Here is a 26,954-nt window from a genome sequence, read left to right on the forward strand (position 1 = left end):
TGAGGCTGCCTGCCCACGGAGTGCTAGCTCCCAGCCTCCAATCATTTCCCTCGGAACTACTCTGTCCATGCTGGGGGATGTATCAACGACAGCCTGTCCTTCCTGGTGGTTGGTAGTGTAGTGGTTGGCGGCAATTGTGCAACACCTGTGGGACAAGCATCCTTACACTAATATCCATAGTGGATGCTATAGTTAGACCTTTACTCAAGAAAACAAACTTGGACTCCTCTGCTCTTAGTAACTACCGCCCCATCTCTAATCTACCCCTTTTGAGTAAAGTCCTGGAGAAAGTGGTTTCCAAACAGTTAAACACCTTTCTGAGAATGACATCCGAGAGACATTTCAATCCGGCTTCTGGGCAAACCAAAGCACTGAGACAGCCCTGGTTAAAGTCCTCAACGATCTTAGATTAATTGCAGATGCTGACTTCGTATCAGTTCTTGTCCACTAAACCCGAGTGCCACATTCAACACTATCGACTAGGGTTCGACCGATATGGGTTTTTTAAGCCTGATACTGATTCTGATATTTTTTAACTGAAGCTGCCGATAGACGATATTTTGTGCCCATATTGAAAACTACTATGCAAAAAATAATGAAAACTATTACTAGAGTAAATCCCTTTTTAATGAACTGTTTGAATAAACAAAATTAACAAAGAGAATATTGCAAATGCAAAATAAAAGTGCCCTGAGAGATACTATCAACAAAAGCTTTTTTCCCTCTTCTTTTGCTGTCATTGGTATTGTAAAAAGTCTGAAGACATATTTCTGACACAAACATGAAGACAAAGCATATATATATATATATATATATCATCTTTTAAAAAAAATTGGAAAAGAATAAATAAACATTGCTAAAATAATTCTCTTTTAAATAAAACGCAATTGGCGCATATAGTTAGCGCTGACAATCCATCAAATACATTTTTTTTCTGGTTGAAAAACAGTGGAATTATTAGCATGACTGAAAACAGTTTTTTTTTTTGTCGCTAATCGCTGGCTAATATAGGCACTGCCAGCACTGTACCGTTTACCCATCTCATGAAGTACAAATGGCCATGAAAAGCGCAACCAGCCTTCACTTGCACATAAACACGTTACTATGAAAAATATTATTTGATTGAGGTTTTAGGGATCACGTTAATGTTTATAGCTAATGATGTGGCTGCTGAGCTACTAAACTCACTCACTGTATTTTAGCCAGCCATCGTTTAACTGTTAGCAAAGTGAGTCACAACAATAATCAATACACTTTCTCTCAGTGCAGCATAGACATTTGGCCATCACGACATGACATTCAGAGGTAACTCCTTCATTCAACCCTTTTGAACGAAGGGATTGAAGAGTAAAAATCCAAAGTTTCTCCCTCTAGGAGGCAATCACCTTTTCTATCCCACAGAAGCGTATTGAAGCAATATCATGTTTAGCATCATTAAAATGTACCGCCCAGTATCTGCTGTGGATACTGGGTCAAAAATATATTTTTACAATGGACATGGTATAAGAAATTTTATTTAAATTGAAATGATAGAAATTGTTATGTGAAGCTTACACAATGAAGAGAATGAGACAGAAATAATTTCCTTTCGGCTCATCATTGAAGTGATGTGATTTCCATGTGAGTCAGTAGTCTCCTAAGCAGAAACCTGTTTTATTGTCTGTCTTTGAACTTGATATATACTTTTTAACTTAATAAAAAAAGAAAAAATTAAAGGCCATCACAGATCTCAGACAGCTCAAGAGAATAGGCAGCATACTAACCATATTGATTACACAGCTTTGTTGAATATTCAATTCTGATTGGCCAGCATTCTGAGGTCTGTTATTTCTGATTCTGCTGTTTCACATCTAGGGCTGAAACGATTAGTCGACCTAATCGACTATGTCGATTACGAAAATACGTCGACGTGGATTTTTATCATCGACGCGTCGCATATCTGTAGATTTTCAGGCTGTATCAGGGCTTCAAACAGTCAATGATGCAATGCGCAAAGGCAGCGCTAGGTGGCAGCAGTGCTTAAAATGTCCAGCTGATCGACATGCAGTAGACAGGCAAAGAAGACGTTTCCCTAATGGAAGATGGCTGAAAATACCATGGAAAATACCACCAGACCTGCGGGACATTCAAAGAAATTTACCACGAGACGGTGAGTTTCAAAAATCCGGGAATTTTTCAGCTCTTAAGCCAACGATACAGCAGAGTAAAACACCTGTAGAGTAGAATGGAGAACAGCACCACACCAACATTTAAAACCAAACTATCCCGGAGCCACTTCTGAAACTGATAGTAGCTGGTGAGTAACATTGTTTATGCTACCTGGCTGTCAGTGATGAGTAACGTGACTACAGACCTCTGGCTGGTTATGGTTAGGTAACTACTGACCTGAGAGGATAAATATAACTGACAGCTCTCATCTCCAAACAAAACTTTTTCATAAAACTTAAAAGCCATAAATCCACACTCTGCTATTTTCTTTGCCACTAAATTAATGTTTATGTGAAGAGTATTTTCTAATTTTGAATTAAACAAAGGCGCTCAAAAAACAGTTACACAATGTTAAAGAACAAGCCCACAGTTAAAGTAGTAAATTCATCTGGTCTCTCACCTCCACTTGTACACAGAGAATCCATGGCATTTTTACAGGCATGAAATTACTGAATAAAATTCATCAATACATTTCTGTATTATCAACACCTAAAACAATATTATTCTATCATAACATACAAAGGTGTATAGATGATTTTATGACTAATGTAACTAAGAAAATAATCGTTAGATTAATCCAAAAAATAGTCGACAGATTAATCGATTACCAAATAATCGTTAGTTGCAGCCCTATTCACATCTAATCATATCATGCCGCAGTAAAGAAGTCCCGTTAATTTTGTTGATCAATTTAAATAGTGACACCTTGAGCCGAAAAGACGTCTTATGCTTTTCGCTATGCTTGTCCTATATCTTTTTGTTAACCACTGATTTTGTTTAGTTAGATCTAGTTAGGCTCATTCTCTGTAAAGTCCTCTGAGACATGCTTGTGATAAATATAGAAATAAACAAACTTGAACTCCTTGGTTACAGCAGTCCTGCTGGAATAGTGTTTTGGTAGAAGCTTGAAAATTAATTTAGCTAGTAATAAAATAATTTTAAATCAATATATGGTATCAAATGATCTGTATTTGTAATTATATTTTTTAAACCAATGGTACACCATCTTTGGTGTCCTCCAGCTTATGACTGGATTTATGAAACCATATGCAGGTGTATATGCTCATATTTCAATGTTTTTACCTGAACCAGCCATATCCCATCTTTGGTGTCCTCCACAAGCTCATAGAAGTGCACTTCTCCACTGAAGGAGGTGGTGCTGCCGTCTCCTCCCTCTGTTTGCTCTTTCTCTCTCTTTATGGCTGAGTACAGCTCCCCCTGCGTCAACTCTCCTACAGGGGAGAACAGTAAGTCAGTCAGTCTCTTCTCTCTCATTAACCTAGTAAAACTCCCCCTGCAACAATTCTGCAAGAGAGGAATACAACATATTAAAGATAGTAGTTCAGTAGTAAGTTAGTTAGGGAGGTATTAATTATATTGCAGTTCACACCGTTCTTGCTCCGTCTGCAATCTACCCCTTGTGTTGAGCCTATCTGCATTTTACATATGGGTAAGTGAACACAGTTATCTAATTTAGTTTTTTCCATAAACAAATCAAGTTGTACCATGAGGAACTTTAATGTACCATTTAGGGTATTAATGTGCAGCATAGGCGTACTGTTGCCAAACAGAAGGCTTCTCAGCGGCTCCATAGATAACCTCATTTCCAACATTTATTTAAGCGACATTGGTTTATGTATCCTCTATTTTGTTTACTGGCATGGAAATAAATGATTATATAAAGCAAAATCTTGCCATTGATATACATTTATATTGCTCAATAAGGAACAGACGGATGCGTAGTCCAACAAAAATAGAAGCCATGCGTATCTCCAAAGTTGCGGCTCCGTTTCACGTGCTGCATGTGTAAATGGCTGCGTATATGATCCGACCCTTCCGACACAAACGGACGGAACTGAAATGCAACCGGTGATACCTAGTTAAGCTGTATTGCTTTAGATCAATTTCTATATACTGACCAACTTTTGATTTTGTGGCGGCACGTGCCGATATTGTGGCAGTGTGCCACAAATAAACCTGTGTGTGGGAAACCCTGAAACTCTACAAGGTCAAGTCCTCCAGCAGTGATCACTTATTTTGTTTTTCAACCAAGCTTATAACACGTTTCTGTCGTCAAGATGACTGCACGACTATTAATAACCAGTTAGCATTTTATGTCCCTCAATCCACATTATTCCTGCACTCTTTTAGAGCATCCCATGCCATGTGATGCTACAGTATGTTTTGCCTTTTCCCTTTTCAGATTCCCAAAGATGTTCAATGGGGTTGAGGTCTGGTGATTGTAGAGGGCCATGCAAGTCAGCACTCCTTGCTCTTCCTTGGACTTCATGCCAAAAAAAATAAAAAAATGACTTCATGACTTGCATGACTTGTAATTTTATTTGGTTGTTTGTTTGGTGTGTGTTTTGATTATTTCCCCGTTCCCATACTTTGTTGGGTTTCTCTGCCTCTGCGATGTATGTAACATTTGTGTCTGATTGCTTATTTTTAAGTTCTAGTTGTGTACTTCTATTCTATTTCCTTGTCCCCGCTGAATCATATTACTTTGCAATGACCTAATTTCCCCATGGGGAACAATAAAGTTTCATCTTATTCTGTCTTATCTTAAATCAGCTCTCCTGGATCTGTCTATGTGATTGGCTATTTGTTACAAATTCTGCCCCTTCTATGTGAACGCACTCATAGTTGGATTGGAAAAGCCTGGGTTGACAGAGCGGGTTGATAACCTCCTATGTGAGACCTGGGGCCTGTCTCACGAAGCAAATTAATTGGGTTAGTGAGCCAACTTTGGGCTTAATCCTGGCTTTTTTTGGTCTCACAATGGTGGCTCACTTTATAGCGGGGTTGATCGCCATGGTAATTTAGGCTGCACAGCTAACCTGCTCCAGAGCAGGTTACGTTAAGGCTATCGGAACCAAAAGAAAAAGCCCACCTCCTCACCAATCAGCTCTCTGGAAAAATGGCATCACCACCCATAGAAGTTCCTGTGTACTTTTTTTTAAATTCCCTTTAGCGCACCAATTCCATCTCCAAAATCTGATATGAACAAAAACATTGCATTTAAATGAATGACACATGTAATACAAAGAACTGTACAGGGGGGATACTATTGAATGAATACATAGTAAAATATGAAGTTAAATAACAGCCACAATTCGAAAGCTTATAGCCAAGTTTTGAAAAGATTGAAACTTAGTTTTGAATGCTTGTAACTAGTTTTGAAAATTTGAAGCTCAGTTCTGAATCTCTGTAGGAAGGAATGTGTAGGAGTTCTGTGGTTGTAATAAAGTTTAGTAGGGATGGGACGATATCAAAATTCAATATATCACAATGCAAAAAAAGTGACAATACATATTGTGGGGTAGAAAATTAAATCACGATATTAGCTCCATTTTATTCTGCTGTAGTAATCACAAATGAGACGGCTTGCCCATCACAATTTCACAAGCTCTCCATCCAAATTCTATTATCTACATTTTGTAATTACATTCTAGCAAGCCAATGCCATTGCTAGAAAGATTTGTGTCTCAGAAATAAACATAATTCTGCACAGTCAGTGTTTGTTGTCAATTAACTTTTATTACATCGTATCGTGGTTGTATCGAATCGTGAACCCCATATTGTGCATCGAATCGTATCATGAGATAAGCATATTGTCCCAATTTAGCAAACTTGAAATAAAAAAATGTGTCTTTGTAATTCTAGTTTGAAAAAAATGTGAATGCTTGTAACTTAATGTTTGTTTTAGTCTAATTAATGGTTACACGTAACAAAATCACAAAACTTTTACACGCAAAGCTACAACACTCTCCTCACTACGTTTCAGCAGTTAAAATTTCAGAGCTACAGATCCTGGCATCCAGTCTCGAACTTCAAGACAATCATATGCCATATTTCCCACTGAAACTGTTGTCATTGGCTGGACTTCCTATCGATCAGTCAAAGGTACATTCACAAAGATGGCTGCCATGATGAAAACAGGGGAGTGTTTCAATGTGGTAGTACCGTAGTTAGGTTTTAGAACTTTCCATGGTAAAATAAAGTTTGTGGACAAAATTATATGTCAGCATTTTTCTTTGAAGCGTTGTTCGCTATCAATCAAACCGATACTGGACAATTTTAGGGAGGAATACACACATTAAGGGAAACCATGATTGAAAGTTAACCTAAGCTTGGAAATTGTCGTGGCCACAATTTACCAACGCCTGGGAACGAGATGTGTATGTTGTGGGAACGACTTAGTAAGGCATGGGAACGACATGGAGAACCTGTTATGTTGCCATTCCAAGGTCTAGGTTGAAAACAAAGTAGACAGGGCCTTTGCTGTCAGGGCCCCTAGACTTTGGAACAATCTGCCAGAGGAGATCAGGCTTGCAGAGTCAGTTCATTGTTTTATTTCACTTCTTAAGTCAGTTAAGTGTTCAGGGTCGCTGTTGTTATGTTTTTGAAGCCCGTTATCACAGGCATACCCTGACTATGTTAAACTTGCTTCGTGAGACAGTCTCGAGATAAACTCACCCTAAAGAGGGGGTGATAGTCTTTATTTGCATGAATGATAACTGGAACACAAACACTGTCACTGATTAGACTGCAAGTTTCTGAGTTGGAGCCAATTCACTTTAATTACTTCAAGATGTTTACTGAGTGGTAGGCCTACATTACAAAAGTCAATAACTCCACGAAGATCATGTTAAGATAATTTAGGTTTTTTTCCATGCGGGGGCTCAAACGGAGAAAAGGGAACATGATTATTTTTTTGTTCTCGAGAGACTCTCACCTGATTTCTCCACTAGTTCGCTGACATCTTTCTTCTCGGCCAGTCCTGAGTATCCCAGCCCTCGGCACTCCAGGATGGTCTTCAACTTCTTGTAACTGAGACTGACTGGATCCACCAGCTGAGTTGCGAACACACCCGTCTCATACCAAACTACCGCCTCGAAAAACCTCGCTAGCATAAACAATACCATGAAATACAGGAGCAGGAAGAACAGTTTTAACCACATTTTATAGTTCGGTGAGGCAGGGGATGGCAGTTTGGAGATTATTTCTCTGTCTGATGTTCTGTCTATTAGGCTATCACTGGATTACCGAAGCGTTATGGTTGAAATTAGTCGCCACACGTAATTTCCCAGTGATAGTTCGGTTTAAGATGTTAAATTAAAATCGTCGGCCGTCCGTCAAACCTTCATCGTTTGGCCAAGAATGGGTCGAAGAATATTCCCTGACTGTCCACCATTTTCACCAGCAGTTTTTTAGTTTCTTGAGTCTTGCAGTAAACAGCGAGCGGTGACAGTTAGCATATTAGCTTAGCATCGCAGGTAGGGCCTTGGTTGTGTACCAACCAAAACAGGCAGGCCTTGTCAAGCTCACGTCAACTGAACATGACGCAGCTTGTAAGCTGTATTTTAGTGCCAGGTTAGCTGGTTTGGTGCTGGAATCGGAGATATTCAGCACAATGGCCTAAATGGTAATAATGATGATGAGTCTGACTTTGTTCTGATCAGCTGGTGTAAACTGACAATCTGACGTCACCGCAATGCTTCCTGCTGCACTTCACAAATGTAAACATTGCAAAATAAAGGTCTCTAAAAATTGTGATGGCTAACAGTTTGATTCTTGCATTAAAAAAAAACGAGTTGTTTTTTGTTTTCTCGTTTTTTAACAAGACGCAGAAACGAAAATATGACTCGAATTCTCCTTGTCTTGTTTATATTAGAAACCCAAAACACAACTTGATTATTTGATTTTCCCGTGTGGGAGGTTTGTTTTCTGCATTAGACTGGAAACAGCAGAAACGAGATTACGACTCGTTTTTTCGTTTTTTTAACAAGACGCAGAATCGAGAATATGTCTTAACGTCTCCTTTTGTAGTTAATAATCACAAAACCAAAACATACCTTGAATATCTGATTTTCAAGTGTGGACTCAAATACACATTGCCTCTCATTGGCTCAATGAGCGCTCAATCCTGTGACTAGTCATCGCTACATCCGGTTCAACAACCTCCCCTCACCAAAATAAGAGTTCAGGAGGTTAAAGAAATCCACACTGTAGAGCGGTATTTCGGACAAAATACAACAAATTACTAAATATATAATTTAATTTTGCAATGCAATGTGCTTGATCTTGAAGTAGACTGTTAATGATTAAGTAAATCCATATGCCTACGTATTGTTTGTTCTGTGGATGTCTGGAGTCAGGAGAGGGCATGTGTGTAGGTCACTGCAAAACCTGGGTTGCAATGGAATACGATGCAAAAAAGGTACATTTCCTAGATATGTGGGCCGAAAAAGGCGGTGGTTCTCTATGCACATCTCTGTACAGGAAAGAAATGGACAGAAATACATTGTTCAGATTCAGTTTTGCAGGCTCAGACATATTTGCCAGACCACTGATGACCACATAGAAAAAGCTACAGACATGAAACACAGGTTTACTGAACGTGGTTATCCCCTTCAGCTGCTGCATGAGGCCTTTAAAATAGCCCTAGTTCAGTGATTGTCAACCTTTTTCATATCAAGGACCCCTAATTTAGTACACATTAAGGCCACAGACCCCCACTTGATGAGATTTTTGTATCTCGGACCCAAATCTGAGAATATTGTTATTGTTTGATATGATTTTGTCCAGAATTCCATGACTATATGTATTGTAGGTAGAGAAATAACACTGAAACTATGATCAAAACAGTCATTTTTCTACATTCTCTAATTGTGTTAACTTCTTGTAAATTAAATAATGGTGAAGTTTAACAATTCATCAATTTGCTGGGGACCCCCTGGAACCCCCTCAAGGACCCCTGGTGGTCCCAGGACCCCACCCCCCCCAAACCCTGTGAAGAACTCTTGCAAAAGAGTCTTCCCAAAAAGAAGAACCATTCAGTAATGTTCAGCACTACACACACCCCTAATGCTCACAAATTGGGCACTATTTAAAAAAAAATACTCCCATACAGAAGGGGACGTAATCTAAGGGATAGATTGGTGCATGTGTGGAGGAATTGTATAGGCCTATATAAGTTGTGTGCCACTAGGCCTGTAGGTGTCACTGCAGGCTGGTTGTATGTAAGTTTCTACTCTTCCTCTGTTAGCTCCACCCCCGAGCAAAGTATAAATACTGACCGGTACTCAATGTCCGGTGAGAAGGGCGTTTCACTACTTGAGTGATGACCTTTCTCCTGAGCACATAAAATAAAAGCATAATCAGCAGCAGTCAACTGAGTTGTTTATTGAAGAAATTCCAGGACACACGGCAACAGCAAACCTAGCAAGGGCGTCACTCAAACTCTTTTACGCCCACTCCGCAATGGTTGCTACAAATGTAGAGGATGTGCACAATACAACAGCATGATAAAATGTGAATACTGTCATCCTCATACTGGCAAACATTTCCAATTAATGATGTAATAACATGCTTTACTTCTCATGTCATCTATATGATAAAGTGTCTTTGTGGTTTGGCATACATTGGGAAAACGTCTCGTCCTCTAAAAACACGGAATAAGCAAACATAAGAGCTCTATCGGGAGAAATGATAGAGAATGCCCAGTGGCAGTTCATTTCAATGATTGTAAACATGGCATCTCATCATTCAGGTTCTGTGGTATAGAGGTGAACCCATCAGATAGAGGTGGCGATGTTGAGAAGATCTTAAACCAGGGTGAAGTATATTGGATATATACATTACAAACCCTATCACCGAACGGACTGAATGGAGTCTCTTTCTCTGTGTTGCTAGATTAGACCCTTGTAATGATTAATGAAAGTCAAGTACAACCGATGTCCCATTACAATGGTATATAATCCCTGTATACATACTGTGTATAGTTCTGTATAATATGCAATTATTGGGATAATTTGTTGCACTTTTGACTACTGGATTCCATAAGATGTTGTATTGATTGACCCTTTACCCTACTGATGTCATGATTGCTTCACAGCTGAGGACACAGAGAGGGGTCCTCTCCTGACTCAAGACATCCACAGAACAAACGGTACGTAGGCCTATGAATTTACATAGTCATTAATAGCCTACTTCAAGATCAAACACATTGCATTGCAAAATTAAATTATATATTTAGTAACTTGTTGTAGCCTATTCTGTCCGAAATATCGCTCTACAGTGTGGATTTCTTTAAAACTATCAAATTAACCTCCTAAACTCTTATATTGGTGAGGGGAAGTTGTTGAACCGGCTGTAGCGAAGATTTCAAACTAGTGTCAAATATTCAGTTTTCAAGATAAAATTCAGTGAATTTGCGTACTTTATCTAGACAACATAGAGATGTCTGTAATTTATTTTTTTTTACCAAGGATTGCATGCTCCATAAGCGAATAACTGATGTTTAAAGATGCTCTATTTTCCATTGACTACAATGGTTTCCATAAAGGCAGATTTTTTTCAGTTAGAAGTCTGAAATTTTATACATTTCATCTACCAAGACAGGAAAATATTTTCTATTTTTTACATGAAGATTGGACATCGAGTAAGCAGCAATTCACCGTGGCTGTGTACAGTACCATTTACAGTCAGACATTTTGATGGGCTGTGGGCTCAATTTTTGATTAAATGAAAAGCCCAACTATAGTTTTATTTGGGCAGGTCTAATGATGCTCTGTAGTGATTTTCAGCTAATTTGTGCAAAGTATGTGGGAATAGTTAGATTTAATTAGTTTTACAGTTTTTAATAAAAACAGAGTGGTGGACTTCATAATTTAGTATAGGTACCAGTGTATTAAAGTTTTGTCTTGTTTGGGCCAATAAGCTCAGAAAATTACAGAGCTGTAACATGTATTGTTGATTTTCTTCATGATTTTTTAAAGTTTTAAACTTTAGACCACTGCTGTAGCGCCACCATCTGGACTATTTGCCCCATACTTTAGTGAGTGTCGTTTGGCATGGGACTGGAGCTATGTGCCAAGTTTGGTGAGTTTTCATGCATGGGAAGGCAGTTTAGGGGCCGCAAGCAATGATTGCTGGGTCCAAGCACAATTTGAAAAGACAGACAGATGGACAAAACATTACAGAAGGTAGAAAGACACACAAAAACTGACATGTTGTGAAGATCGGACATGAAGTCTACTAGTTATGGCTTTTGTGTTGGCCCGTGACTTCTGTCAAGATAATCTTTTCATTGCAACCACATTGTTGAAGTTATTCATAATGGCCACACTTTCTATTACTTGTTCTTGACAACTTCGGAAAGGACAAGCCTGGATTGGATCCCACAACCTTCTGCATGAAAGACTGATGCTTTACTGGCTGATGCTTTACTGAGCCTGTTACAGGTTTATTGAGGAGAAACTAACTAAAGGGAGAAGTATTGTGATACTGCAGCCTATGATTGACAGATTGACAGCGCTAATCACTTTATAGAACATTGTAGTGCTCTCCATTAACGAATAAAACAATAGTAAGTTACATGGGCCAGAAAGCTGCTGCTGCACTGCTCTCTATGGGTTGAAACTACTGGCCACACCCCAATCAGTGATGCCAATCAGGTATTTTGCCATTGACAGATGATGTCAAACAGCTGATTTGAGTTTTCTGCACTGTGTGATTTAGTGTTGATTTACTTTTCAAAATGGTCTTCAAAATGGTCATAGTTCAGCAGGGGACTCAAACTCACAACCTTGTGGTCCAAAGACCTGAGCTTTACCACTCTGCCAACTTCCAGCACTATGACCTTGGACCCCTAATAATACAAACACAATACCGGCAGCGGAGCTGCTGCCGGCCCCCAATAATAATACATACAAACACAATAGGGACCGGCAGCGAAGCTTTTCTGTATATATTTTCCTTTTTTTTTATTCCTCTTTATATTTCCACATTCATTTACTTATTCTTTTACTCATTTATCATTGTGGGTCTTCCATATCAGCAGTCCCTCCAGGAATACCTTTGAAATCACTGCACCACCAAACACTTAACTGCTTAAATGCAAGGCAATTTATGGTGTGTAGTGTGATTATTGTTGAGTGTGAGAATTGATGAAGACTGAAGTCAAATTTGAAATAATTTGTGCTTTGATTGAACTATTAATCACATTAAAACTGTAGTGATTTGTAAAAATTGTGGTCCTTTGAACAATGGTGATTGGCCAAAATTGTAACCCATGCAATATATTTACAGGAGAATAAAGAGAAGTTTTGATTAAACCAAAGACCTTACAAACTAAAACAGCATTTCCTGGAGAGTCTGGTTTAACAACGGGCAGAGACAAAGGCAGTGGGGTGCGAATGTGACCATGAGAGAGAGATACCTCTCACTGACTTCCGAATGGAAATGTCTATGTCTTTTGTTCTAATTTCTTTCTACCCTCCCATTTAAATGAACAGGAACCATTTATCTTCCCATTCAATAGAACAGTATACTCTGTCCTCCTACTCAAATGAATGGGAGTATCGCGCCACAAGTTAATGGGGAATATCTACCATCCCTATGAGTTTAAAGGAAATGTGTACTGACTCAGGGATATCCCCATGGCAATGAGCAACATGTTGGCAACACTGGGCTCATTCACTTCATTGTAAATAAAAATAACTATCTGTATATCTGTCTGTCTGTCTATGTATACAATCATCTATCAATCTGTCTGATAGATTTCAAATTTTTACATTTTTTCATGGATTGTAGGGTTACATGGCAAAGTTTCATGACCCTAGGGCCCATGAAACCAATTCCAAACCATTTGTATAAAACCAAAAATTGCCCTCCATCTGAAAATAATTATTTTCTTCCCTTAATCCCTAAAAAAATGACATTTTAGAGATGTGAGATTTTCATATGACAGCAGCACGTTCTGGGATTAGCGTGTCTGAGGTTTTAAAATCCTTCAGGATCGATAAGAATCTGAGCACTCAATCTAAAAGAATACAAGCTCTTACTCAGGTCTAGAAAACACCAAGCAGGAATACTGGTCCCATGTAAGGCCATTAGTTTTTTATTTTCACAAATAGTAGAAATTTATAGATCTTGGAAATGAAGCTGCTGAGCAACAGTAGACAAAAACTGCTTTCTTGCTGGAACTGTTGTTGCCCAGCAACACTGGCTACTCAACATTCTCAAGAACAAGGAAGTATTTGGGCCTCAGTGGGGTTTCAACTCTTTTGAGATGGAGGGCTCCATTAGGAAATCACACAAGTCCTCTACATCCACTGCACACAAGCAACATTAATTACTAACAACAAAAACATGGCATACTGACTGGATCATGACTGTGGCTTGCTTAATAAAGCATCTAAAATCTAAGACCAGACTGGTTCTTAGTGTGGAAAAACACAACAACATCTACAACATAATACAACTTTTTGGCAAATAATCTCTTAGGCGGGTGGTATACTAAAGTGGGCAGTATACTTGCTGTGGAAACTAGCTTTAGCAGGTTCTTACGGACAAAAGGACATTTCCAGAAATAAACAAAGCCAAGGAGACAAGACAGAGAAGTGGTTTTCACACAGCGCTTAGGGCCCAGGGCTAAGAAACGATTCACAAATTCCAAAGTGGGATAACCCCGACTTTAGCCCAGGGCTAGCTGGCCCTGCTCCGGACCAGGGTTAACCCCGAATTTTCAGGGTTAACCCCAGAAAATCGTTGAAAACCAGGGTTATTTGTTGGCTGTGTGAACAGGGTTAGAGCACTTTTGTGTCATTTGTGTGTTGTCCAATCAAATCAAACTTCTCCTTCACAACGTTGCTAAGCAACGATGCATGGCATTCCTAGGGTCAAGTGTTTTTATTACCACAGAATATTCAGACATGTAAGCCCTGGGTTAACAAGAATGATGTGTGAATCGTAAAACCTGGGCTAACAGTTAGCCATGGGTTAAATGTCTGTGTGTGAACAGGGGTTAAGCTAACCCTGGGCCAACTGTTAGCCCAGGGTTAAGATAACCCTAGGCTAAGAATGTGCTGTGTGAAAAGCCCTAGAGTTTAGCACGAGACATTAGCACCAAGATGTAAACAAAGATCATGAACTGGAAGAGGAAAGGAGAAGCTTTACTACAAGACAACACAAGCAAACGTGATATTTTAAACTAATTGCACACAGACACACAGTGGAGACTGATATGTGGAGAATTTGACTAGTTCGCCAGCAAAGCCATTCACACTGTGGAGTCCAAAGCTAATCAGGGCTTTGTTTTTCCATATAGATGTCCTTTTGTCCATAAGAACCTGCCAAAAGTAGTTTCTGCAGCAAGCATACTGCTCACCTTAATGTGGTCTGACAAGAAGAGTGGTAGTAATTTAATCTGTTCACATGTTTAGTATTTAATGCACTACAGTCCTTTTGAAATGTGCTAAATTACCTTGAACTATCCAATAAATGTGCCTTGTGCTAAAGCGTAACATGCATCGTATCAAACTATATGATATCTGGACCCAAATAAGTGAAACTGCTACCAGTCTTCACCATATAATGTTGAATTGATCCAAGAACTTCTCTGCCAAAAACTTTTGTTTGACTGCCCAAATATTGTGAAATGAAACCTATGGAAAAAACATCATCCCACTCTCATTTTTCAATTTGAAAAATATTTTACATTGATTTTCAATCAATTCAATTTTTTTCTAAGGTCACTAGGATTGGGGGTCATGGGAAGGTTTCGATACTCATAAAGGTATAAAGCTTTTTTTTAAACAATACAACTGATGTTGAATGAAAAGGAAGTAGGTTTTGGTGCATCAATGATACATGCCATTCTCTAAATAGAATCAGAAAAGGTAAATATCTAAATAGAATGAGACCATGCTCAATTGACCATAAACCTAAACAAAATCCCATTGGAAGAATCTTAAAGATCTTAAATGCCATACTTGATACTGAAACCACAATTTTGTGGAAATACCGACAGGTATTATTTTCTTGAATGTCCATCCGGTGACATGTTTCAGCCTCTGTTGGAAATGGTAACCAGTCATGTCACATTGAAAATACAGCCCTGATGGTGTTAATGGGAGGGAAGAATTAAATACTGCCATGGCTAGTGGAGGTTGGAATATTTCTGGAGGAATCTGTCGAAGGCATCGTAGATGGCCTGCCTGGAAATAAAACAGGCAGATATGCAATGAATTCCAGAAACGGGAAGACCATGTACAAAAAGGATTATAATTTGTTGAAGATAAAGTCTGGGATTTGACCACCTTAATTTAGTTCTTTCTATGCTTTCTAATCAAAGATTGAATGTTCTTCATAAGGTAATTTTGATCAAATCAAATCAGTCAAAAAAATTATCATCAGCATTGTATCAGAAATGAATTGTACCATCCCAGCATGTCTCATCTTGAGTAGCATTACTTTGGGGAAAAAGCGCTGTATTTACTCTGTGCATTAGAGGGAGCCATTACTGCTGAGAACATTTTCACCAGACCCTTATATAACACATATTCCCATATCTATTATTTGGATACATTAAATTACAATTGCACTAATGCTTTACTCTATCAGCTATTAGTTGTTGCTATTGGGAAGAGATGCGAAAAAACAGCATGACGTGTTTCAACAGGGGGTGTCATACTGCAATTAGACTGGGACTTCAACTCATATAACAGAAAATATCCTAAAATTCAAGTTGACATCAAATCCTGTGTTATTGTGTCATTCCACATCCAAAATAAGAGTATAGTGAAATATCAAACAATGTGTCACTGTGTAAATAGTCACAGGCACTCACTTTTCTATAAACCTGTATAAAGACAGATAAAGGCACTGGTTTGTCCGTCCATTCTGATACTTGGCCTCACACATCTTTTCATCTATCCAGCCAGTAGTTTACCTGAACAGGTTCTGTTTAAACAGGTATGCGCTGATGTGTCCTCCGTTCAGGTATCTGATCTCACATCCTGGCCAGATCTCCTGCAGACTGAGGACTCCTGAACGAGGGATATAGGCGTCCTCCTTTGCCTGGACCACGATGATGACACTGGGGTCTACAGGGACTGTGAGGGTGGAAGGGACAAACAGCTGCTTGATACTATGAATTACATAGATTAATGCTTGAGGAGCACTTGAGAAGAACTGATGTTAAAAGAATATCAGGGTACTTTGACTTGCAAAGGCAAACAACCTACTCATTGCTTTAGTAGGGTATATAGCTATACACTCACCGAGCACTTTATTAGGAACACCTGTGCACCTGCTTATTCATGCAATTATCCATTCAGCCAATCATGTGGCAGCAGTGCAATGCATAAGATCATGCAGATACAGGTCAGCAGCTTCAGTTAATGTTCACATCAAACATCAGAATGGAGAAAAAATGTGATCTCAGTGACTTTGACCGTGGTATGGTTGTTGGTGCCGGACAGCTGGTTTGAGTATTTCTGAAACTGCTGATCTCCTGGGATTTTCATGCACAACAGTCTCTAGAGTTTACACAGTGTGAAAAACAAAAAACATCCAGTGAGCGGCAGTTCTGCGGACGGAAACGCCTTCTTGATGAGAGAGGTCAGAGGAGAATGGCCAGACTGGTTGGAGCTGACAGAAAGGCTACAGTAACTCCGATAAACACTCTTTAAAACTGAGCTGGTGAGCAGAAAAGCATCTCAGAATGCACAACATATCGAACCTTGAGGTGGATGTCACTTTGGTAGCCGGTTGACATTGAGGTGAAAGCTGATACCTACCCAGTATTGGTAAGGTGTTCCTAATAAAGTGCTCGGTGAGTGTATATGTATATATACACAGTTGTGAAAAATGTTTGTGAACCCTAACTGGATTCCTAAATGAATTACTCTTAAAATGCAGTCTGACCTTCAGACCAGATAATAATAGCTGAACACAATCTAAATAAACAAATACACAACTTTTTCATGTCTTTATTGGAGACATTGTTGAAGCAATGAACCATTTTTGTAATTGTAGCGATACCAGGGAGACATTTGCAGAAAGCCCACAACCTTTCTGTTGCTTTCTTGAATCAACACCAAATGGCCTATCACAACAAGTAGCCATAAAGGTGTCTATTAAGACACAGTCCATGGCTCAAGGAGTTGAGTCTATGCCAGCCAGAGATGTGTCCACCGGACAGCTCATGAAATTAACGACAGGATACTACCTCGGCAAGAGGTTTGAAACTCTCTCACACATTCCACAATTAACGACCTTTATCTTTCAGCCATCAGGAGGAGAAGGACTCAAGAACTCAGGAATACTAATGAACTATACAATCACACATCCATACTTTTCACACATTTGAATATAGGGAATCACCCTCCTTTCTTCATTTGGAGTACCAGACTGTTCTGATTAGTCAAAAGGGACAGTCACCATTGGGTGAGGACGGGAATACACACCAATGTGTCAATACGAAGGAACAAAGACTGCTGTTGACACTTTCCAGAGTCTCATCACTACCCCCTCTCTGAAACAGGACAGTCATAAATCTCTCCCCTTTTCACATTCCTTTAAAAGCTACTTTCAACTATATTTTCCAAATGTCTTTAATGAATTCATTATGTAGTTTGAAGTATACTAGATGTGTTAACTATAGGCCCATATATATGTTGAAGATGTTTAATCAATAGCTAAGTTACATGCATAGATAGTAATGTGTTAAATGATTGAAGTGTATCAGATATTCACCCTGAGACACTCTCCCATTTTCATGGTACTACACTGCCACCTTGTGGTCATTTATAGCAACGACATGTCAGTATAAAATGTCAGTGCGTCCGAATGTATTAAATTATTAAATTGTCTTTTGATATTAATCACGCAGTTAGAAACACAAGTTACATATATGAGTTAACTTGGTGAAGACTTTATAGCCACAGATTTGACCAGGAAGGTTTATTTGATGTCCTTATATTGATGTGCTAGCTATATAAGTTTGAATGTAAGTTCACAGGTTTTTATTATTTCGATCAATTGACAACAGTAATTGGTGGAGATGTAAAATACCGACGTATTATTTTAAAAGAAATCTTTATTAAGATCACTTAGTAATGGATCCCAAAATAAAATAGACTAGAGGAATGATTTCTCTTGCATTCCTGAAAATTCAAAGAGCTATAAAACTTTCTTATCTGGCTTTTCAGGGAGTTCAACATTCTGCCCTCGCCAAGAAACCTGCTGAAGCCAAGGTCAACAATTTAGCTACAATTCGACTTTAGCTGAAACTTAGAGTTTGAACATGGAGTCTTTCAAGACCAGCAGTCAAACACTGGCAACATCGCCACAGTGTTCCACATCCAAAGAGGCCTGTTGTCTACAGCTGTGAAAAGCCGGTAGTGCTGCTTGCCTCGACGTGACGATAATACATCAGAGACCAGCAGCTGTTCCACCAGCATCTGTCGTTGCCAGGTAACCGGCCATGCCGAGTCCGTCTCTCCGAGCTTAGCGGGACCAGACAATCTGACCAGCAGGACTTCTCAACTGAACAAAGTAGGCTCTGATTATCCACGTCTTTACTGCTGAGAGTTGATGCAAAAGTTCAGATTCAAATTACTTAAATAGATCAGGAAAAATTAGGCCCGTAGCTTTCCGCCTCGTTTTCTCTGGTTGATTGATCCATACATACCTCCATTTACTGCTGCCAATTCTTATTCCCATCCTTTCATTATCATTTCCCTTTCATTCTTATTTTGTTTCATTGTATCTCATGTCTATTTTTAGTCTATAGTTTCCGTGCTTCATTCTGGTGATCAATACACATGCCTTATATTGCTTATCTCATTGAATATTGTTATGCTTGAATAGTTAAATAAATATTGCATTTATTACAGAGAAGTTATGCGTTTCCTTACTTGCAGAGTAAAGTAATCCCTGAACTGAAAAGATTTCATGATCTTTAGACTGATGACTGATTAGTATAAGTAAAGGTCCTTCATCTACGAAGGTGGTGCCCCTTACGAGTGTAAATTGATATCTTGATCAAAGTTTCATATTGTCATACCTTTACTAAATTCTAGATTTGACAATTTTGACTCTACACGCTACATAATTTATCCATGGATGAAGTCATATTCAGCAAACAGGAAGCAAAGTGTATGCATTGGCAATACTCAATCAACATACCTAAACTGTACCATTGGTGTTCCTCATGGATCAATACTGAGCACAATTGTGTTAAGCTTGTATATCACTGATCTACCTCCTGTCTGCCCATCTATCAACATACAAATGTATGCGGATGATCCAGTACTTTATATACATACTAAAAACAAACAGCAAGCTGCATACAAACTGACTGCAGCATGGTCCATGTATCTGTATTGATTCCGTTTTGTATAAGAGGATGCATGCTATTTTGCTATGTCCCATGCACTGCTCATTCAATTTCAATGTGAGTAAAATATAGTCAAATCATAAAATTTATGTGACTAAATGACATGTGATGTGCATTGTTTTTGGAAATATGACTCATGATATATCATGAGTCATATTTCCAAAAACAATGCACATCACGTCAGTCAGTCTTTGTGAGATTTATTTCAGCAGCATCACTGCTATACTGCATATAAAAGTGGTACATAAAATGTACAATAGAATGAATAAAAAATATATATACTTTTTGAAGTAAACTGCTACATTTGGCTGTTCCTGCTCATCAAGCTAGTGCTCAAAAGACTTCCGGTGCGCTGTGCGATAGCCGCACTGACGAGGAGACATGAAGGATCCTTCATGCGTTTTTTTACCAATTGGAACGTCCTTCATGATGGCGGCTCATTTTTGGATGCCGAGTCAACGAAGAGACGAGGCCACGAGGACAGAGGAGAGGACGCATTTTGGCCAAATGGAATGCACCTGAGAGCTCCGTGTCAACTCAGCAAACTTGTGTGTATTTACTTTGTATTACTGGCTCTTTTTGCACATACGGTACTTTCACTCATTCAGTATGATCGGCAAACACTTTTGGAGTTACGATTGTCAGCCAGTTCGGACTTAAAGCCAACTTTTGACATCGCAGACCATGTACTCCCCTGGGTCTTTTGTTTACCTGCGCGCTGACGGAGGAAAACAAAGAGAGGGAAGCGCGCCGGGGCTCTGTGCAGAACCCAACAGAGAAACAACAAACCCCCTCTGCCCAGCATTCTGCTAGCTAACGTTCAGTCCTTGGACAACAAAGAGACGAGCTGCACGCACGGATTAAACACCAACGGGACATTAGGAGCTGCTGCGTTCTGGCGTTCACCGAGACGTGGCTGGAGCCTAGCCTGTCCGACTGTGCTGTCACGCCGGAGGGTTTCTCCGTCTATCGGCAAGACAGAACGAAGGACTCAGGCAAGTCGAGGGGAGGGGGTGTGTGCTTTATGGTTAACTCTCCGTGGGCCATGGATGTCTGTGTCTTAAATACGCACTGCTCTCTGGTTCTGGGCTGCTGACCATCAAAGTATAGACCAACTACCTCAACACAAATAGGCTACATTTCACCATCTGCTGGATAAAAGCGGTAACTTCTTTCCACCTCGTCTAATAAGCATAGACTAAAATGAAGCAATTGAATTTGAATTATATTGATTCAGGAATAAAAAAATCGATTTAAAAATCGTAATAAAAAAAATCGCGATACTTAAGTGAATCGATTTTTTCCCCCACCCCTAGTTGTTATCATGGGTGGCAACACAGTCATTGATGAACAGACTCAGAGTTTCCGTTATATACATTTTGTAGCGGCGGCCCGCCACTGCAAAATTATTGCTGCCGCTGCCGGAAGATAGTCAGGTAATGTTACTTTAGCTAGGGAGGGGCTCAAGGTTCTTAGCTATGCCCCGAAGTTTTGAAGGGAAAGAAATGCCTTCTGGTTCTAAAATATGTAACGTTAGTGGTGGCTACTACAATATTTTAATGTTCTTACTGGTTGCGTGATCAAATATTTGTGATGTGAGAGAATTCTAACGTTACTCATTCTCAATGTAACCTTATTAGACAAGTAGACAGGCAAGAGTAGTGGAGGCGAGTGCAGCAGGAGAGCAGAGGGAAGCAGGAGAGAGGGCAGAAAGTGAGGAGAGTGGAGTATGTTCTAAAGTTTGTTTTGCAGTCAAGTGTCCACCACCCAGGTACAACAAAACCCTTTCCCCCCGCTGCTAAAAAAAATCCTAGAGGAAACACTGAGACTGTATAGCATGGGGCTGAGTACACATCCCTGGGGAGTGCTGGTGTTCATCTCTATTGTCCTGGAGGTGAGATTCCCAGATGAAAGATGTGTTCTCTTGCATGCAATAGAAAACAATACTTCAAGACAAATACAGATGCAATCTCTGAGAAGGTACAGCAGTGCTCATTTTAACTATGGAAAATGCATGTATATGGCAGAATGACATCCTTGTTTTATCTTGTCTGTTCCATGTTCAGCGTGCCCTGAATTTTTTCAGCCCATGGATGCGTCTGCTGCAAAAATGCCTTCAACATACAGTACATTTTGGATAAACAACCTATGTATTGATCAGTGACACCAAAAATCTGACTGTGTGCTGTTTTTGTTTAGGGTTGTCAAAAATATTGATACTTCGATAAGTATCGATACTAAAAATTTGAAACGGATACAATACTCATTTGCAGAAGTATCGATACCAGCTTTCTCTTAATGAAAAATCAAACATTTTATTTCTCCGCCTCCACTAGCCACACGCACACACACACACACACCCTGCACTGCTGCACCCAGCCCCTCCTCTCACTAGTAGCAGTCAGCTGGGTTGTTGCCTGATACAGCGAAACAGTAGAGTGTGCGCCGGAAGGAAAAGGCAATGTCAACATGGCAAGTGCTGCAGAGCCTCCGCGACCAGTTTTGGTTGAAAAAGAAAACAGGAGAAGTGCTGTGTGGAAGTATTTTGCATATAAGGCTAACGAACACGGAAAGACTAAGGATATCAATAAGCCTATATGCAAACAATGCTACAGAGTAGTGTCGACGAAGGGGGGTAGCACATCAAACTTGGCAAAGCACCTTAAGGAATTTGGAGAGGTTAGTGAAAGCTCCTGTTTCAACATCATTGAAGCATTAAACATTTATCATAAACGTTAACGTACCCTGGCCTGCACATTAGCCGTTTTAGTTAAGCTAGCCCAAACGTTAGCTACATAGAGCTATAGAGCTAGCTAACGTTATCAGGCCTGCCCGAGTAATCGACAGTTGAGTTAATTTAACGAGATAAAAAATTCTTTGCGTCTGAAAAGTGTGAGGTTTCTTTTATAGTCCCAGACTGAAGCCGAGGAAAGTCGACCTGCAACGAGACCGAAACACTCACAGCCTACCGGAGGTGTGACCAAGTCAACTTTGCTTGAGTCCCAAGTCAGTCTCAAGTCTTGAGGCACAAGTCTCAAGTCAAGTCCCAAGTCTAAATGTAGATTACCAAGTCAAGTCCAAGTCAAGTCCATGTCATTAAAGTCAAATCTCAAGTCTAAATGTAGAACAGCAAGTCAAGTCATTACAAATCAAGAGTCCAATATCAATTTAATATCTTAAAGAAAACTAAATATCTAGGACTTTTCAATCCAATATCATTTTAATAGGATAAAGACGTAATCACATCATGAGTTTGATTCCTATAAATTCAACCATTCCATACAAAACAGAATTTAAATTCAGTTGTCTGGTGGAACAACTCTCATAACTTTCGATCTAAGCCATTAACACATACACATTAGCCAGCTACTAAAACGGCTTGGCCGCATATGAAGGTCCTGAATGTCAGAAGCTGTGGTTGATAATTAAAGCTCAAAGTTTAGTCTTTTTTTCTGAACTGCCCCTCAGGCCTATTTACTTCTAATTTTGAAGTTATAAAACTCTAGCAAAGAACTACAATTAACATGAAATGTAAAAGCTGAATGACACTTTCTTTCAATTCAAACATCTTCTAAATCATAGGCCTATGTGAACCTTGCAAAATTAGTTAAAACCCGCAATAATTTTTTGCACTCAAAGAAATGACAACTGAGCTCCGCCCCCGGTGTGTGGAAAGTGCATGTTTTTGTCCTTCACACAGCTGTCACAGTCTCATAGATCTCTGGTAAAAAGTTAGGTTCAAAAGTTGTTGCGTTTGCAAAAGATCATCTTGGAGAGCATTTTCTCTCCCATCTGGGCACGATGATGTCACAGATTATGTGATCTATTTTTCTCTTAATCCCATACTCATCACAGACATTTTCAAACTCCTCACAGATCCTCTCTCCTGTATGCGTACCTTTGAATCTATTACAGGCCAGCAAGTGTGACTTAAGCTGAACTGTCTCATCTACTTCCATGAAATGAGCAGTAAGCCCAAGGAACCCACACATCTTTCTGTCTGACCATATGTCAACGGTGACAGACGCATGGTCTGCTTCTTTCAAGAGTCCCTTAAGTTTGGCTTTCTTTTCAGCAGCTAAATTGTCCAATTTTGATACTAGTGTGCATGGGAAATGGGTGCATATTTGTTGTCAACAACAGACATGAAATCGCGAAAATGCTCATTCTCAACCAGGTTAAGCGGCAAATTGCATCCAACCACTAGGTGACGCAGAATTGCTGCAGTGATGGCCTCTTGACGGGGGTGCCTATGTGACTATAGAGCTCCACAGTGCGGGGTTGGATACAGCCGGCAATGCTGGGCTGCTGCATGTCACTGCACCTGCCACTCTTCAGGTCCTCGTATCTGTAAGTCAAATGAAATGTCAAACTTGTTGAGTTGCCTCTCTAAAATGGGAAAAAAGGAACACCTTTTAACAACTAAGCACAGTGTTACAGGTCAGTCACTCACTGCAATTACTGACTGACAGTGACAATGCTAAAAACTGTCACTGTGTATATAAAATTAAATTAAAAGTCTAAAATTAAAAGTATTAGCCTATAAATTAGATGATGTTAATTAATCTAACTTTAATGCCAATCATGACAGTCTACTGTTCAAAGTGGGAGAGATCTTTAGAAGTCAAATATTTTGTTAGGGGTACTGTACCAACCCCAACTCCAAATGATAATGAGTTGGACTATGCTGGTACCTTTGAAACTGTATTGTGCCAGGGACCAGGGAGACCTTAGCCCTGATACGGGACCTTTTAGTCGTATTAGTTGTAAGAGACAACAACCAATATGACCAAGGCTCCTCTATCTGGGCTAGGGAAACCTGTGACCGGGGATGTGATGTTAACATAAGCTTGCTAATTTTATTTAGTAACGTTAACTGAACGCAAGCCTATAACCTCAATTAACAGCCATCCAGTGCCGTTACCTTAGCTAACATAAGCTACAGCGCTAGCTAAATTGTTGTAATCTTGGCTAGCAAACGTTACCTCGTTACACACAGCTTAATAGTATAGATAATACAGCGAAACCCCATGTATTATATTCTGCATGCTTTCCAGTCATCAGAGATGTAAACAGCTTGTAACCTGAGTAGGGGCTTAAATTAGCAGCCTTGATGTGGTACCATGGAGCGAGCTCTGTGAATGGAGCTCTAAGTGCCTATTTTACCTACCGCTCAGGGTGGCTTTTTTTCAGGTGGCGGACGTGGTAGAAACCACGTCCGACACCCTGGTGTTACAGTATTTGCAAGCTACAAACCGCTTGTCACTATCTATCTTAAAGTCTTTATATGCAAACACCACAACACGGGGCATTGCAGCTGCCATTTTGGCGAATGCTGTTGCAAGCAAACTAACGTACTACTAATATATGAAACTACAATCATTCAAATACGCAAGTGCGCATACCTTCAGGCAGAGAATCGTATTTCACAGCCCCATTCCTCCACTGCTTTCTCCGATGCAGATTTCAATGGCTGTGATGCAGATGTGTATCCTCAGTGCGGTATCCATACGCGTACATTTTATTTTCAACAAAATAATTTGTAAAGACTTTAGAAACCTTTTTAAGCCTTCAAAGTGCAAGTCAAAGTTAAGTCCCAAGTCACACTCAAGTCAAGTCTCAAGTCTTCTCTTCATACATCAAGTCAAGTCTTAAGCAATTAAAATTGTGACTCGAGTCTGACTCGAGTCTAAGTCATGTGACTCGAGTCCCCACCTCTGCAGCCTACCCTACCAACTCTATTTGAACAACAGCGAAAATATGATGCAAAGTCACAAGAAGCAAAGAAAATAAACAGGGCTGTAGCAGAGTATTTATGCATGGATCAGGTCCTTGTGTTTACTGTGGAGAAACCTGGGTTCCAACAACTTATTCAACAATTGAATCCCAGGTATGGCCTTCCTTCACGGAATTATTTCATGTACACTGAAATCCCTGCCCTATACAACACAACAAAACAAACAATCATGCAGCAGCTTGGAGGGAAACCCTACTTCTCATGCACCACTGACCTTTGGACCAGCAGAGCCACATCCACATTCATGGCAGTAACCCTGCAATTTATAACTGAGTCCTGGGACATGCAGAGCTGGTGTTTGGGCTGTGTTGGGCTGCACTCAAGAGCATACAGGGGACAGCTCGAGGGAGGCTTTGGAGGAGATTGTACAGGAAACATGGAAGCTGGATATTTCAAATATGGCAGGTATCACTACGGACAATGCTTCAAATAACAAGAAAGCTTTTCAGCAGGATTTCACATGGGTCCCCTGCTTTGGGCACAACTTGAATTTGGCCATTAAAAAGGGCCTGGATATAGACCGTGTCTCTGGAGCATTATCTAGATTGAGAAAGACAGTGGCAGCTTTCAGCAGGTCACCAAAGATGGTCCGACAGCTAAAGAAGAAACAAAAAGAATTACAGTTGCCAGAACACAGACTGATCCATGATGAGCCAACACGCTGGGACTCATCTTTTGAAATGGTGGAGAGGTTTCTAGAACAGCAACAAGCGGTCTGTTCAGTTTTAGCAGATGATAGGAAGAAGTGGCACCTCATGCCAAAAGATTCAGATATAACAATTCTTGAGGCTGTAAAAGAGGTACTGAGCCCAATAAGCTCTTTCACTGATGCTCTTAGTGGAGAAAAGCACACCACTCTCTCCTCTGTCCTACCCCTAACCTGGAAGATATATTCTACTTTGACAGTTGAGGACAGTGACAGCAGCCTAAAATGACAGCTGAAAGAAAAAACTGGAGAAGATCTCAAACACAGGTATGAGGACAGGCATCTACAGCCAAGATTCAAGGACAGTTTTGTTACATTAAAAGAGGAAGTTAAACAACATCTTATGGATTATGTGAAGTTGAGAGGCCCAAGTCAGCAAACATCTCCTTCGGGTGCAAACCAACCACCAAAGAAAACAGGGGACAAGGGACTTCTAACAAACATTCAGGGGAAAAAAAAGAAACAATATGGAGATGATCTACCATCTACAGAACTCAGGATCAGGAATGAGTTCACATTGTATGAAAAGATGCCTGAGCTGAGTGTAGAAGAGGACCCACTAACATGGTGGAAAACAAATGAGAACACCTTACCTCACCTTGCCCAATGTGCCAAGAAATATCTGTGCATAGCTGCTTCAAGCTGTGCTTCAGAACGTGTGTTTAGTACATCAGGGCTCATTTGCAGCCCAAGAAGGGCAAGACTTACAGAGGAGCACATTGACATGCTTGTGTTTGTAGCAAAAAAATTGCAAATTGCAAAGCAAAATCAGGCCGCATAAATGGTCACACACTGACTAGAGCACACTGCACTCTGAGCACACAAAGTTTGCCCTTTATTGCCTTTTGTGTTTTAATGTTTTTTGTGCACTTTGTAGTCTCAGAGTGTAGCTGCTATAAGAATACTGTTTTACAAAGATGTTAATGTTAACTAGTTGCTTTACTGTTATCTACTGCTAGGCATAGCTAAGAAATGAAAACAGTTGTTAAAATGTGTAAGTTTTTATTCTTTCAACTTTGAGTGACCTAACTTTTATTTATTCTATTAATTTT

At 39.8% G+C, this 26,954-nt stretch overlaps 2 protein-coding genes and 1 long non-coding RNA gene across 5 annotated transcripts in view; 1 reads left to right on the plus strand and 2 right to left on the minus strand.

The window, feature by feature from the left end:
* Nucleotides 1-2,019: 2,019 nt before the first annotated feature.
* Nucleotides 2,020-7,664, minus strand: LOC144542435 (E3 ubiquitin-protein ligase RNF103-like). Its single transcript, XM_078289246.1, has 3 exons — nucleotides 6,947-7,664; nucleotides 3,292-3,440; nucleotides 2,020-2,115 (listed from the first exon to the last, which is right to left on the minus strand). The coding sequence occupies exons 1-3, from the start codon at nucleotides 7,170-7,172 to the stop codon at nucleotides 2,020-2,022; spliced, it is 471 nt and encodes a 156-aa protein (XP_078145372.1). The 5' UTR covers nucleotides 7,173-7,664.
* Nucleotides 7,665-8,910: 1,246 nt separating this feature from the next.
* Nucleotides 8,911-26,954, plus strand: part of LOC139914559 (uncharacterized) — a 128,787-nt gene continuing 110,743 nt past the window's right edge. The window contains exon 1 of the long non-coding RNA XR_011784769.1: nucleotides 8,911-9,003. This is a non-coding gene — a long non-coding RNA (uncharacterized LOC139914559). The remainder of the gene's footprint in view (nucleotides 9,004-26,954) is intronic.
* Nucleotides 13,080-26,954, minus strand: part of abhd18 (abhydrolase domain containing 18) — an 80,158-nt gene continuing 66,283 nt past the window's right edge. For 2 of the 3 annotated variants that reach the window (XM_078289225.1, XM_078289224.1), the window contains exons 13-14: nucleotides 15,947-16,109; nucleotides 13,080-15,208 (exon numbers count right to left, since the gene is read on the minus strand). In XM_078289225.1, coding sequence (XP_078145351.1) covers nucleotides 15,139-15,208; nucleotides 15,947-16,109 — 233 coding nt within the window. In that variant the 3' untranslated portion in view covers nucleotides 13,080-15,138. Of the gene's footprint in view, nucleotides 15,213-15,946; nucleotides 16,110-26,954 lie in introns of all 3 variants that reach the window. The other variant, XM_078289226.1, reaches the window with a different exon arrangement.

This window comes from Centroberyx gerrardi, chromosome 16 (genome assembly GCF_048128805.1).
Source record: "Centroberyx gerrardi isolate f3 chromosome 16, fCenGer3.hap1.cur.20231027, whole genome shotgun sequence".
In the NCBI taxonomy this organism is placed as follows: domain Eukaryota; kingdom Metazoa; phylum Chordata; class Actinopteri; order Beryciformes; family Berycidae; genus Centroberyx; species Centroberyx gerrardi.

What these genes read in the sequence shown, in the direction of transcription:
- LOC144542435 (XM_078289246.1), bottom strand. Translation starts at nt 7,172, where the DNA reads ATGTGGTTAAAACTGTTCTTCCTGCTCCTGTATTTCATGGTATTGTTT. An exon ending in CGAACTAGTGGAGAAATCAG is followed by an intron (nt 3,441 to 6,946) that starts GTGAGAGTCTCT and finishes TCTCCCCTGTAG; the next exon opens with GAGAGTTGACGCAGGGGGAG. An exon ending in ATGGGATATGGCTGGTTCAG is followed by an intron (nt 2,116 to 3,291) that starts GTAAAAACATTG and finishes AATGTCCCGCAG; the next exon opens with GTCTGGTGGTATTTTCCATG.